At 42.5% G+C, this 15,585-nt stretch overlaps 1 protein-coding gene across 4 annotated transcripts in view; it reads right to left on the reverse strand.

Moving 5' to 3' along the window:
• EPB41L4A (erythrocyte membrane protein band 4.1 like 4A) overlaps positions 1–15,585 on the reverse strand; it is a 222,772-nt gene that overhangs the window by 102,812 nt on the left and 104,375 nt on the right. For all 4 annotated transcript variants that reach the window (XM_073344691.1, XM_073344692.2, XM_073344693.1 and 1 more), the window contains 3 exons: positions 14,814–14,911; positions 10,842–10,962; positions 1,620–1,707 (listed from right to left, as the gene is read on the reverse strand). In XM_073344691.1, coding sequence (XP_073200792.1) covers positions 1,620–1,707; positions 10,842–10,962; positions 14,814–14,911 — 307 coding nt within the window. The remainder of the gene's footprint in view (positions 1–1,619; positions 1,708–10,841; positions 10,963–14,813; positions 14,912–15,585) is intronic.

The raw sequence follows: 15,585 nt of genomic DNA on the forward strand, positions 1-15,585 counted from the left end.
TTTTTAAATACTACTAGTTAACCCCACCACGTGTAAGGAGGTAGAAGCTACCAATGTGGCAAGGCACAAGGAAAGGACTTCCAGCAGAAGAGAGGTCTCTTGAAATATTCTACAGGCTGTTCTTCTGAACCCACATTTTCTTGGTACTCTCCTTCAGACAAATGTCCAAATAATTTTTTAACGAGCACCATGCCAACCCGCCCCCTAAAAAATTATTTCCTACCTTAAAATTATATTTCTGCAAGAGGCTCCACCAATCTGAAATTATTTTGCTGCTCCTTCATCTCCCAAAGACTGATCTGCTGATTTAGATTTCTTCTACCTGGCCCACCCCTGTGCGCAGCCCAGCCACAAAGGTCAAAGTTTTTCACAAATGAACATGGACTTCCTACCATGTCATGGACAAATGAACATGTACTTTCAGGAAGATCTGGGGCATGAGGGTCTCCATTTTTCCATTGGAAAAGAAAGGATCTCATGAGGGAGGATGAGAGGTACAAAAGCCAGAGAATAAATCCCCTATCAAGATATGACACCCAACAAATGCCATAACTCTTGAATTAAGGTGTATAATGTTAGTCTGACCTGCTTCCCCGTAACATGATTGGAGACACCTTCTCCTTACTGAAACACTGTTGCCCTCATGATGCTGGAGAGGGTTCCTAAATAAACCAACTGCAATGAGGGATTCAGAGCACTTTTCTCACAATGGATGACAAAGCTCATGATAAGGAGGGACCCAGTGCCTTCCCCATATGAAATACTTCTTAAGTTGTTGGGGTCTATATAGCCAATCAACTTGGTACAGGATAACATGAAAATTCTGATGGCAAATTGCAGCTGCCTCTGCAATTCATGGTAAATATTCAAAATCACACAGGATGAAATCCTGAAGGGAAGAGATGCGAACTGACAAGGAATAGTCTCTAAGCCAAGCCAAGACATTTGTGGTGAGACTCTGTGACTGGAATAAGGAGGAAAGCATCCTTTATTAATACTATATAGCCTCCTGGCTCTACCAAGGCTGTTACTTAGTGTTTCAGTTTCAAAGCATTTGTTGGCCACGAAGAATTTGAGTCTTCTGAGGTTTAAAACCCCCTGATATTTTGGGCAGGGCACCAAAGAGAAAGAAAACTTTCTGAAACCTTTGTAGGGTTTACACTGAATCACTACTGAGAATCTCATAAACAATGTATTTTCACCATAATTTTCTTGGATCCATCAGTATTGGGCAAGAGTTAAAATGATTGCTGGGAGTGACTCAGTAACGTTCTATGTGGCATCCAGCTGCGATCATGGATAGAAACCAGTCGTAGGTTCTCTCAGTTTTCAACAACACGCTAACCTGTGTTCCCTGTGGGTTACAGGGCTCAGCTACGTTTCTAGCATCAGAAAGATTCCTTTGTTTCTTCAGGAAATTCCTTTATGTTGGCCTCCGCTTTTGCTAAGGAAAATGTAGTGGAATTTTTACCTGAATCCAAATTTTGCTGCAGAATTATCAAAACTTACTCAATCCCTAGTGATTTCTGCCCCATCCCCAGCTTTCCATTTAAGTTTTAAAGACTTTTTGTCATGCCATCAAATTTAAAATATTTAGCTTCAATTAAAACAGTACTTACATAGACAGGATGGAGATCTACTCCATACATTTCCAGTGATTTGGCCACTCCTAAGTAATCCAGCTCTGCCTCAGCAGGAACCTGACCCCTGTAAACGGTATAATGAATAAGAACGCTGACTCTCAATTCAATGCTACAACAGTTGTTAAAATAAATCGTATTAACAAAGCTTGTTGAATAGGTAAGCAATGCTTCCGTGGTATTGACTTAGACCTTCCTTCACTGCATGGCACTGTGCTCCTACTTGCTCCAGATAAAATGGGTTCCAGCGTTCACTGTGTCTGCTACACGCTGTTACCTTATATATTAAATATTAAATTGATGTTAACTACAGTGGCAAAACTTTCCTTGTCTACCTGCTGCTAACGCCCAAAAATACTCCTGCTGCTGTCCCAAAAATACTTCACAGCATACATCTTCAGGCCTAAAAAGCAAAAAGGTCTTATTTTAAATCACTGCGTCATTACTATAAATCAGAAAGAGAAAGAGAGACCATTTAGGGGATGATTTCCCTATAGCAGTGCTCTGGAAACCTTAATCTTTTAATGCAAAAACTCAGTTTGGAGTCTACTGCAGGACCGTATCACAAATTATCTGCAGAAAACCGACTCTCCTTCTCCATGTAAGTATCACTGAAGCAACCAGCAACTTTCACTAGTTATATACGGTAGAGAAATAATGGAGAAAAACAGAAACCTAGGTATGTTACCAGTGAGGAGGGATTTATTACTTCGCATAAAAATATGAGTAAATCCAAAGCCTTTAACAATGTACACATCCTCAGTGTTTAATTTTACTCTTCCCTTAATAATGGTCATAGATGCAACATACTCAATAAGGTTCTCCATTGTAAGGCTGAAGTAATACTTCTGCAATCTCATTCCCAACTGGGATTTACCATACTTTTGTTAATTACTCAGTAGCATTCATATAAACGTTATTGAGACTGTAACTTATGAATATACCAGCATCAGTTCAAAAGGATTCATCAATGTGTATTCCAAAGACACTTCACATCTTATGCTTTAGCCTGCAGATGTTGCCTTGGTGAAATGTTTCACTCCTGTGTCTAATATCATCCATATCCAAGATGTGATATGGGGCCCAGGATCTTGTCATAAGATTTCAAAAATCCTGTAATACATGCTGTCTCTCTTTTTCTTATCTCCCCATTCCTTTCTTCTGGTTAAGAAGAGTGGAGATCTAATCAGCTGGTGTCTTCCCAGGCTGGCACTCCCTGTGTTTGCTTTACATGTGACAGGGAAGAGACGTGTGCAATGTAGAGGCAAAAATAGTAGTGGAATGCCATCCTCCAGCATGAATACAGAAACCTCTCATGGCTATGTAAATGACTCCATCTGCACTGTGGATAGAGGTTGCTCCTCTCTGTGGATGGAGCAGTAGAAATAATGATTGTAGACATCTACCTCCTTATCAAAATTTAGGAGCTGAAGCAAGCTGAGGCTGAGCTTAGCCCCCATTTACAAGAGTTCATGGGTAAGAAGAGGATCCAAAGCCCACTACAGAGAAAACTTGTTAGGGCAAGATTTCTTTCTTGGTGGATTTTTGGTTCACTGCTGTATTTACTAATACACAGCAGGGTCATATGTATTTCCCAATTCTGTGGGAATTCTTATGGAATTTGCCACAGGAATCACCTCTTCTACACCCCAAATTGCAAAATTTTGCTCCAGACTTAGATTTTTCATTTAAAAAAAAATTATATTTCTAGCCTTCATAATTGTGAAACAAAATGTTCACTGAAGGACTGTTTTCTTCAGAGTCTGCAGACAATCTGAAACAACAGCACTAAAAGGTGTGAATTGCCACTCATCTCAGTGAGTTAACTCTAAAATCTATCAATGACAATTTAAATGTCAACACTGCTAACTATAAAAAGAAAAGGAATACTTGTGGCACCTTAGAGACTAACAAATTTATTTGAGCATAAGCTTTCGTGAGCAACAGCTCACTTCATCTATTTCATTTCTGATTTTGTTTGCAAAAACATCATGCTAAATAACATGCTTCCACCACGATTCCAAACTGCCTCTCAACCTGCCAAATGCCCCAACTGTCCATTCAGTAACGATATATTTGGAAAAGTCTCTAAAGAGGAAAGGCACTGCTCTGTGAAGATGTAAACTGTGGCTAGTACAGAACACAAACAGAGTCTTTCCCAGCATACAGGAAACAGGGTGAGGGGAGAGCTAGATGTAGAAACTCTTCACTGAAAACATTCTCAAACGTTCAATATTTCATTGTATCTTCCAAGTTAAAATGAAGGGATCCAGTGTAGCTCTATACTTCAACTCAGAGTTTTAAACCTTCTCTCAGTATACACCATTTTCCAAACTTCACAATGTTACTTAGAATCATAGAAATGTAGGGCTGGAAGGAATTTCCAGAAGCCATCAAGCCCAGCTCCCTGTACTGAGGTAGGATCAAGTAAATCTAAACCATCCCTGATAAGGTTTTTGTATAACCTGCTCTTGAGAACTTGCAATGATGGGGATTCCACAGCCTCCCTTGGAAGCCCGTTCCAGAGCTTAACTGCCCCATAGTTAGAAAGTTTTTTTCCTAATATCTAACCTAAATCTCCCTTGCCGCAGATTAAGCCCATTACTACTTGTCTTACCTCCAATGGACATGGAGAACAACTGATCACAGTCCACTTTATAACAGCCCTTAACATATTTGAAGACTGTTATCAGGTCCCCACTCAGTCTTCTTTTCTCCAGACTAAACATGCCCAGTTTTTAAAATCTTTCCTCATAGGTCAGGTTCTCCAAATCTTTTATCATTTTTCTTGCTCTACTCTGGACTTTTTCCAGTTTGTCCACATCTTTCCTAAAGTGTAGCACCGAGAATTGGAAACAATACTCCAAATAATTGGGACAATTACCTCCCATGTCCTACATACAAAACTCCTGTTAATCCACCCCAGAATGATATAAGACTCATATTCAATTAGTGATCCATTATAAACCCAGATCCTTTTTCAGCTGTAGAGCCTATCACTTAGCAAGTTATTCCCCATTTTGTAATTATGCATTTAGTTTTTCCTTTTCACGTGAATACTTTGCACTTATCTTTACTGAATTTCATCTTGTTGAATTCAGACCAGTTCTGGAATTTATCAAGATCATTTTGAATGCTAATCCTGTCCTCCAAAGTGTTTGCAACCTCTCCCAGCACGGTGTCATCCAGAAGTTTTATAAGCATGCTCTCCACTCTATTGTACAAGTCATTTATGAAAATATTAAACAGTCCCTGAGCCAGGACTGACCTTGGTGGGACCCCACTAACCCACCTTCCCAGTTTGACAATGAACCCATTTTGACAGTGATGACTACTCATTGAGTACAGTCTTTCAACTAGTTATAGTAATCACCTTATAGTAATTTCATCTAGACCACTAGTCTAGGCTAGTTTGCTCATGAGAATGCCACATGGGACTGTGTCAAAAGCCTTACTAAAATCAACTACCCTAACCTCTAGGCCAGGAACCCTGTCAAAAAAGGGAAATTTGACAGTGACTGGGACCTGGTGCCCCCTTGCCGGTTTATGTAGGACACTGCAGTGGTATTGTCAGAGAGGAACTGAATGTGTTGGGCTCAGATGAGGGGCAGGAATGCACAGCAGGCTTAGTGGACCGCTCGAAGCTCCAGGATGTTGAAGCACTGCGTCCATGTCCCTTGCACGGCATGTGCATCGAGGTGGGCACCCCAACCGGCTAGAGAGGTGTCTGTGGTGATGGTGGCTGTGGGGGCAGAAGTGGTGAAGGGGGTGCTAGCAACACCTTGGCAGGGTTGGTCCACCACAGTAGGGAGGTCCAGACCAGATGTGGGACAATCAGGGTGACATCCAGGTGGGTCTGCAGACTTATAGGACCCACAGTTGTAGACAGCGCATGTGTAGGCAGGCAGGCGGCATTACATGGATACAGGCCACCACGTGGCCAAGGAGGCAGAGACAGTGCTGCAGTATGGGGCGTGGAATGCAGCATAGGGCTACCATGAGGGCTGTCAGGGTGGCAAAACGGTCCGCTGGGAGGAAGGCCCAAGCTGTCACGAATCCACGGAATCCGATTAAATGAATTGTCTGCGTTGGAACAAGCACAGATTTCTCCTCATTGATACAAATGCCGAGAGTGGCATGGAGCGAGTGGAGAGCGCAGATGGACGACAACATTTTGGTGAGGGTTTGCACCTCTGGAAGCCAGTTGTCTAAGTAAGAGAACATAGGGTACTCCTGTTGTCGCAGTTGGGGCTGCAGTGACCACAGAGACCTCGGTATAAACCCTCAGGGCCGTCAAGAAGCTAAAAGGAAGAACTCAAACGATAGTGGTTGTCCCCCTTGCAGAAAGGATGAAACTTGCAATGGGCCAGATGGATGTCAATGTGGAAATAAGTATCTTTCATGTTGAGAGGTGTGAGCCATACCCCCAGGGGAAGGCAGGGGATATTTGATGGAAACATCATCATACAGAATTTGGTCTTCCTGATGACAGTGTTGAGTAGTTAGAGATTGAGTACAGGGCAGAGACTTCCCGTTTTTTAGATGAAAAAGTACAAGGAGTAGAAGCCCTTGCCAATGAAGGGGCCAGCCACTAGTTCGATCACACCATTCCTCAGGACGTTGTCTGCCTCATGTAGGAGGCTGTGATGAGAGAGACTCCCAGGAGGTGCTGGGGGCGGAGGGGGGGGGCGGGGAAGGGGAAGGTAAGGAACTTGATAGAGTAACCATATTATACAATCTCTAGTACCCAACGGACCATGGTGATCTCAACCCAGATGACCCCAAAGGTGGTAGGGGGACCAGAGGCAGCAATGTGGGGAGCTCGCAGCTCTCGATATGCATGTCAAAACTGGGCCTTTGTTTGATGCCATAGTACAGCTGAGGAGGTGGCAGTAGCTGATGGTCATGAATGCTATGATCTTGGGGGGCCACCGTGCAGGCTCCTGATATTGGACATAAGCGTGCTGGTAGGGTGCGAGGAGCATGGTCAGAAGGATGGCCTCTGTTGCTTTCAACAAAGCACTGGGGTATAAATCCCGAGAGACTAGAATTTCACTCTTAAGTCTTTCAGGGAGTGGAGGGACTCATCCGTCTTCGCCAAGAACAACTTGTCCTCATCAAAGGGGAGGTCCTCGATCGTGGTCTGAACCTCCCTGGGGAAGCTGTAGGATTGCAGCCAGGAGTCTCATCGTACGACTGTGCCTGTGGCAAGAGAGCGGGAGGATGTATCTGCTGCATGCACAGCAGCTTGGACGCTACCCTTGGCCGTCAGGCGGCCTTCCTCCTCTAGAGTCTGGAATGGCTGTTGCTTGTCCTGTGGCAAATCCTCCAGGAACTCTACTAGCTTGGCATAGTTACTAAAGTCATACTTGGCAAGCTGATCTTGGATATGCAGAACTGCAGGCTGCAGAGGAGTAACCCTTGTGGCCAGGAGGTCAAGGAAGTTTGCTGAACTATCCGAGGGTGGAGGGGGTGGAGGTATGGGAATGCTGCCTTGCCCATTCAGTCGCCGCGTGTACCACCAGCAAAGCAGGGTGGGGAAAAAGAATGTCATCCCCCTTGGATGGGATAAAATGGCTGCATTCCACTCTCTTAGGCGTAGGGGCACAGGAAGCTGGTATGTGCCAGACTGCTCATGCAGGTTGAAGGATAGTGTCATTTGTGGGCAGTGCGATGTGAAATGGTCCCCTGGTCTAGAGGATATCCACTAGCTGGTAGTGTTGATCCAGAACTTCCTCCAAAGGTATGCCCAAGCCCAGGGCTACCCTCTGCAGCAGCTCTTGGTATTACCCATGATCATCAGGAGGCAAGAGGACTGGGGGAATCAATGCATCAGTGGGAGAGGAGGCGGCAGCTGGCAGTCCTGGAGGAACCAGTGGGATCGGCTCCCGTTCTATGTCTGCCTCTGGATCCAAGCTGAATGGTTCCTCTCAGGCACTCGGATGGATGTGAGGCGTGTGATTGTGGGTACAGAGAGTTGTATGGGTTCCAGGGCAGCCAGTGTGCCCATGGTGTCTGGTCCTGGGGTACTACGGACCCCAAAGATATGTGTATCAAGTTGGCGGTGCCAAAGCACCCTGCCTGGTGCAGTGGTCATGCCGGGGAGTCTGAGCTGCACCTGGACGTTGGGGAGAATGGCGGTTCCTCCGCTAGCTGTTGCAGTCCGAAGAAATCTCAGGTAGAGGCGGAGCCATCAGTGTGGGCGGTCCTGCAATCACCAGGTATGATCTCTCGCCCAGGATAATCGTTATGTCTGTCGGGAAACTGTAGTGCCGAGAGCAGCAGTGAGACTGGATATGGCAGGTCTAAGTGCACCGTTGGGAGCAGCGGTTCGACTTGTCTGGGTATTCAAGGTACATCCCACTGACCACTGAAGCGGGGTGGCATGTGCGGTTAGGAGTGTGGGGATTCCAGTCATACCAGGGGTGCATGCTGCAGAGAGCTGTCCCTTGGTACGGTGGCCGATACTTCTTTCTTCCTTTTGGCTTTACACTCTGCACAGGTAAGCTTGGGAGGTGGCATGATCGGATCTGCACATGACTTCTTGTGCAACCTGGTGCAGCCCGGGAAGGAAATGTTGTGCTTCGCTGCAGTCCATGACACAGACTTGCTGAGAGGGCCATACGAGCACTTATGACCCTCTCGCTTGGCATTGTCCTGCGCTGGTGGTGCTGTTGGATCAGGGCGGGAGGTGGTAAGTGCGGCACTCATCACTGGTGAAGGGACAGGCACCATTGGTTCCGCCAGTCCCAGATAGGACTCCACATATGGCGGGAGAGCCTCCTCCTCGAGGAACTTCCAGAGTCACAGGAGACAAGCCTCACAGGTCCGTGAACAGATCTCACAGCACGCAACGAGATGCACTTTCCCAAGCAGTGGCAGTGCTCATTGCTCACTGAGACTGAGTGAGAGCATGACACTCAGTCCTTGAACCCTGGGATGCAGGGCCTAGTCCCCCAACAAGTGCTCTCGTAGGCGAACTACGAGTGCGGAGGAGAGAGGATTCCAACCCCAACCATGCAGCAGTAAGAGAAAACCAAAGGAGCATCCATGATTTCAAATACATCTACATCTCTTTTCCACCCTTAAGCCCTCCCTTATCTCTCCTCCATTGATTCCTTCCATTCCACTCTCTCCTCCAACCTTGATTCCTTTGCCCTCTCTCCCATCACAATGTCTAACCTTTCCCACTCTTACCCCTGGCTTTCCTCCAACATCTGTTTCCTCTGCTCTTGTTCCTGTGCTGCTGAATGTCTTCAGTACAAGTCCCACAACAACCATACTGATTGTGTTCATTGCAAATTCACTCTTTGTCTTTTTTCTATCACTTTCTTAAACAAACAGCTCTATTTCTCCCTCACTGAATTCCAAAGCCACAAAAACAGCCAACATTTCGCCACCTTTGATTCCCTCCTTAGACCTCCCCATCCATCTCCACACAAAAACTTGTAATTTCTTTTTTAAAAACTCTATATGATCAAGCATGATCTCTCCTCTAATCCACCTTCGGATCCCTCCTTTAGTCTCACCCTTCATCTTGATGCTACAAACCCATGCCAGCTAATAATGGCCAGGCAGGTGCAAGCTAATATTACAACTATGGGTTGGTTTATTAAACCTACGCATTGTGCAAAATATATGTAAAAACATTGTCTTATTAACACAACTGTCCTCCATCACCACTCATTTATCCCCATTTGTTTCACACACCCCGGTGTGTTTTGTCTTTAGGACTAAAGTTATCTAAAGGCAATGGCTGTCTTTCACTTTGCACGCAGCCTAGCACAATGGGTCTAGCACAATGATTAGGAATTCTAGGCATTACTGCAATACAAACAGGGAGGAAATAATATCCTTCAGTTAAGCACTGACCAGGGACTCAGGAGACTTGGAATCAATTCCTGGTTCTGACACAGATTTCCTGTGTGACACTGGGCAAGTTACTTTCTCTGTGCCTTGGTTTCCCATCTTTAAAATGGGAATAATGGAACTTCCCTGCTGCACTGAGAAGTTATAATAAGACTATACTAGTGATATTTTAGTGATTATGAGGCACTCAGACAATAAAGTGATGAGGGCTACATACATAGATAGAAATAAATAATAATAGCTACCTTCCCCTAAAAGGGGAAGATTCAAGTCAAGGTGCTAACTGGCAAGCACCCCAATGTCAAGGGATGAATGTTCGGGGAGGGGCATGCCTCTATATATTTGAGGGAAGTTAACACCTCCTCTCATTAAGCAAGACATAGATAATGCCAATCTGCAGAAACTACTAGCTGCAAGGCCTTACCTGGCATTTAGCAAAATATGTGCTTTAATGTAGCAAAAGCATCATGGTATCTACACCTATATACAAGAACGTTAGTCTTTTCAGATAACCCTTTAATACCTCAAACAAAATTAAGAAGAAGGGGATATAGTGCAACAGTCATAAAAGAACTTTCTTGATCAGTTCTTACTGGGTAGATAAGCGTTGTTTCATGTTCTGTGTATTAGGTAATAACATGAGAGGACAGCATGTTTATAAATATAAAAAGGCTCTTTATTAAGAGAACTATTTAGCATTCAACTCATGTGTACACAGACTAACTTCCTGTGCCTTCTCCAAACTCTTCCCTACTGCAACCTTCCTCCATGTTCCATGAAGATTGCTATATGCATGACTCCATTACAACACCTAACAATTTGGCAAGGAAACGGGGGCCCATTGTATTAAGTGCTGTATGTACACATATCAAGAGACGATAGGGAACTGAGGCACAGAGAGATTAAGTGACTAGCCCAAAATTACACAAAAAGTCTATGGTAAAGATGAAAACTAAATCCAAATTTCTTGGATCCCAGTCCAGTGCCTTAACAATAAGATACTACTTTCATCCCCCTCCATTGCAAAATTCAGAGTGCATAATCTGGACATTTATATGTATTTTTAGAAATTTTTTAACTAAAGGTACCTAAAGTACCATATCTGTTCTACTTATATTTCTAATCAGTTATTAATAAAGCCACTCTCTTTGTATTATCTCTATTTTAGATTTCTGGTGCGCATAAAAGGATGTTTCATGTCACTAGCAGATTCTGCAGACCTTCATTCTGGCAGGACAAAGATATGTGACAATATATCAGTTCCTTCTTCCCTTCTACTTAGTACCTGTAGCACATGATTTCCCATGCATTATAACAAAACTGAATTCTTACATCAGAGTTTTGTGTATCCGTTCTATTGCATCTTCCAGTTCTTCCTTCTGGTCTGGAACAAATCGGTATTCTGACACATAACCTGCAGTGTGCTTATATGGGTCATAGTCTCCCAGCTCAGCTATGGTGCACAAGAAAAAAAATTGTCACAAGTTTCAAACATTTTCCCATTACCCAAAAGATGTACTGTTTAACCAATCTGCATGTGCCACTGCACCTTTTCCCAAGTAACTCTATGAGCTCACCACTCAATAGGTAAAAGAAAACTATTTTTTCTCATTGGAGAGGAAAAATGCATGGCAACGTTTTCCCTTTATTTTAGTTTATTAACAAAGCATTATAGACCAATCCATGCAAGACTGGAAGAGAAATTTCATTAGTAACATGTTTTTTAGAGGAATGGAAGGTTCAAGGGCTAGGAAATATGGTATGAAGTTTGTCACCTCCGCAGAACTGGAACTAATGTAGTTTAGGTCAGTAATAATTGCAACAATATGCTACTTTGTGGTGCATGTGAAATGAATTGATGTGCTGAGTCCAGTTCTTAGAAGGTTTGTGCCCATATAATAAAAACGAACATTCAAATGGGCATTGACTGCTATCCTTGTTGGGAGTCCTAGCAGAGAAGTCAAGGACTGAATGAGAATGGAAATGTAACTATCCTGTCTAGCTTAAAGGTAGTCCTTTGAGAAGAAAGCTGAAGTACCTATAGGTAAACAAAAGACTTTAGTCTCCAGTTAATTTCAGTACATTTCCTGAACACTAAATTCACTTTAAAAATTAAAATAATGATTAAATCATATTTAAAAGAAATATGGGGACTCTATTTTAAAATTTAATCAATGATTATGCATTTTAATATAATTGTTTTTGGAGTGCCCTGGAATTTGCATATACAAGCAAAAGTGACATGATATAAAGTGACAAACTATTTGTCTGATGAGCCACAATCCTATTTTATACCCTTGCAAACAGCTGTATATTAAATGTATATCTTAATCAGGGCCCAATTCTACAATTCTAATTTACATTGGGTAACATTTATATGAGTAACCCCACTGAAGTTAATGGAACAATCTGTGTAAGTGCTCCTTAACATGAGTAAAGGCAGTACCATTAGGCCCTCAAGGAGGCAAGGGCTCCCCAGAAGCCCAACCTTATTGGAGGTTCCCATCCAAATCCCACTGAAGCCATGGACATTGCTATGCCTCTTCACACACCATGAGGTCAGTGCCATAAATCATAATGCAAAAATCCCATAAAACATCAGCTCATTTTTGTTATGGATTTTTTTTTACATATTAGTCTTGTCTCCAAAACAAGAGACTGATCTGATCAGCAGAGATACAGGAATTCCCCTCCCCACCACTCCAAACCCAACCCCAACCCCAACCCCGCAAAAAGCCCAACAATAAAACAGTGACCCTCATGCCTGAAACAGAATAAACAGCAGGAATAATGACTTTGGGCTTCATTGTGCACTTTAATAGAAAAAATCAGATTGCACAATAGAGTAGGTGTAGCTCTGTGCGCCGTAAGGCCTGCAGAATGTATAGTGTATACTGCACTCTATGTTGTTGCCAAGCCTATGGATGCGATTCCTGTGCTAGTGCTTCTGGCTTATAAATTCAGTGTTTCACACAAACATATGCATTATGTGAGGGTCTCTATCTGCATATTTTTGTCAGATTCAGCCCTGATGTAAGAAGGCATAACTTCTTATGAAGTCTTATGAAGATACGCCTGTTTCTGCCAGGGCTGAATTTAGCCCTTTGTAACTACTATGTACCTGTTCTAGCTCTCCTATCCAAAATGAACTTTTCTAGCTATTTCCTTGTGGCATTTAAAAGAAAGAAGTATTGGTCATTGAGATTAGTATCCTATAAACAATCTTTGACTGGAGCTGCAGATTCCTACAATTTAGCCACTATGCCTATGACAGGGAAACAGAGTATATTCTTGTTCCTATTTCTCATAATCTGTTTGAAGATGATGCACTCACTGCAAAACAATATACCTGACCAATATATATTGCAATATTTCACAGTCAAGGCACAACTGTCATTGAAGTGAAAGGCCTATCACAAACGGCCTTCTGGGTTGGGTCATATCACCTTCCAAAGTTGGGGAAATGTCAATGAAAAAAATTCAGAATGTGACATGCTTTAACTTTCCTGAGAGGCATGTCATATGCCATGAAAAGTCTCTAATCTCCTTTCACACTCAATAAGTTATTTCATTCTGTTGTGATCTCTCAAACATGTTGTTCTAAAACAGAAATTAAAGGAAGAATATTTTCAGCTTGCATTAGGTAGCTGCTACTGAATCATACTTGGATTAATGATAAACTGGATAATCTTCACTTAGTATCTGCCACAGATGAAAACTGTAAATTATAAGTTTTCTATGCAGAGTTCCCAAGAAAATATCCTAAATCCACATGATATTCCTGACTGCCAAATTTTGAATTTGGATATCTGATTTTAGCCCAAAGATGAGCAAAATCTTACTTCTTACTTACTGTCCATTAATGTGAAGTAGTTCATGTTTGCTCTGCCAAATCCATGGGATATACTAGCACTCATGAAATCTGCTTCTCAAGTGCATGCCAATAAGTGAAATGTCGAATTAAAACTTCACGCTTCAAATTAAAACACATCCCTCCCCTTCATTATCTTCAAGTATTAGTATTGACATAATGTGGTTTTTACAGGACTGTATCGTTTGGGATGATCAACAGATTTGTCTGGAGGCTGCTGCCAGCCCTTCAGATCTACACGTTGTTTGATGAAATAGAAAATATGATATAAATAATATTGGGCTGTAGACATACCCTGACTTGTAATGTCATCAAGCACTAATAAAAAGTTCTCTCTGTGGACAGTCTCGGTAACTCAACCGTCAATAACTGTCAGATATTTCAGAAGAGATCCCATAGTATCTTCATTTAAAATGCATGTAACTGGTTCTACATAATCTGTACTGATGTGTCACCTATTTATAATTCTCCTGTTAGTCTCTGTAATTTAATTTTTTTAAACTAACATACAAAGACTTAGATTAAAGTCTCCATTTGCTGCAATATTTGGAATCAATCATAACATTAACTGTCAAGGTTCCTTCCCCACTCTGAACTCTAGGGTACAGATGTGAGGACCTGCATGAAAAAACCCCTAAGCTTATTCTTACCAGTTTAGGTTAAAAACTTCCCCAAGGTACAAACTTTGCCTTGTCCTTGAACAGTATGCTGCCACCACCAAGCGTTTTAAACAAAGAACAGGGAAAGAGACCACTTGGAGACATCTTCCCCAAAAATATCCCCCCCAAGCCCTACACCCCCTTTCCTGGGGAAGGCTTGATAATAATCCTCACCAATTGGTACAGGTGAACACAGACCCAAACCTTTGGATCTTCAGAACAATGAAAAATCAATCAGGTTCTTAAAAGAAGAATTTTAATTAAAGAAAAGGTAAAAGAATCACCTCTGTAAAATCAGGATGGTAAATATCTTACAGGGTAATCAGATTCAAAACACAGAGAATCCCTCTAGGCAAAACCTTAAGTTACAAAAAGACACAAAAACAGGAATACACATTCCCTCCAGCACAGCTTATTTTACAAACCATTAAACAAAAGAAAATCTAACGTATTTTCTAGCTAGATTACTTACTAACTTTACAGGAGTTGTAAGGCTTGCATTCCTGATTTGTTCCCGGCAAAAGCATTACAGACAGACAGACAAACAAAAGCCTTTCCCCCGCCCCCAGATTTGAAAGTATCTTGTCCCCTCATTGGTCATTTTGGGTCAGGTGCCAGTGAGGTTACCTTAGCTTCTTAACCCTTTACAGATTAAAGGATTTTGCCTCTGGCCAGGAGGGATTTTATAGCACTGTATATAGAAAGGTGGTTACCCTTCCCTTTATTTTTATGACATTAACAAACAAAAGTTATCAGTTGGTCAGAAGAACTCACACTGAATTGCATATGCTCCCAGCTGAGCTGCAGTGTTGATGGGACAGGGCATGCGACCTTGCAAAACATCTTGCTTCACCTGCAAAAAAAATTGATACCTAAAACAGAGAGAGAAAATGAAGTTGTTAATTCAATATTAAGGATTCTGGTGTACTTAGTAACATTTTACTGCCTTCAGGTTTATTCGGGGAGCGGGGGAAAGGGAAGGTCTGTAGCTCAGCTTAAAGTGATATGGTCAACTCAAAAATCACGTTTGCATCTTCTGCAACTTTTTTTTTACTATTAATGTTCAAGTAACATCATGATTATTATCACTGAAAGACTGGAGGAGGAAAAAAATCTCTAGTTTTCCCATTTGTTTACTTTGTGCACTTGACAGCACACTGTGATAGTTAATTTCCCTAGAAAGAGGTGGTTCCCCTAGTTTGTGTGGGATTTTCAGGCAGCAGCAGGAGAGAGAAAACATTGTTTAAAATCAAAGAGGAAAATATGATGGTTAACCCACACATGGAACAAATTTTGACCTCACTAGTAGAGCAGAGCAAGGGAGACACAAGGCACTCACTCACTCGCTTGTGTGGGCTTGTAACAGGGTCTACAAACCCCATACTGAACACAGACAGAGGGGGGAGGAAAGTCTCTCCCATTTACAAGCAAGCAGCTTGATCACAACCCCAAGCAGCTGCCAGTCATGGAGGCAGGCGTCCACAGCTGCAACCAATAAAGAAAACAGAGTCTGTTGTATAGGGAGAAGGAAAGGGAGGCACTAAGA

The sequence above is a fragment of the Lepidochelys kempii genome, chromosome 5 (assembly GCF_965140285.1).
Source record: "Lepidochelys kempii isolate rLepKem1 chromosome 5, rLepKem1.hap1, whole genome shotgun sequence".
In the NCBI taxonomy this organism is placed as follows: domain Eukaryota; kingdom Metazoa; phylum Chordata; order Testudines; family Cheloniidae; genus Lepidochelys; species Lepidochelys kempii.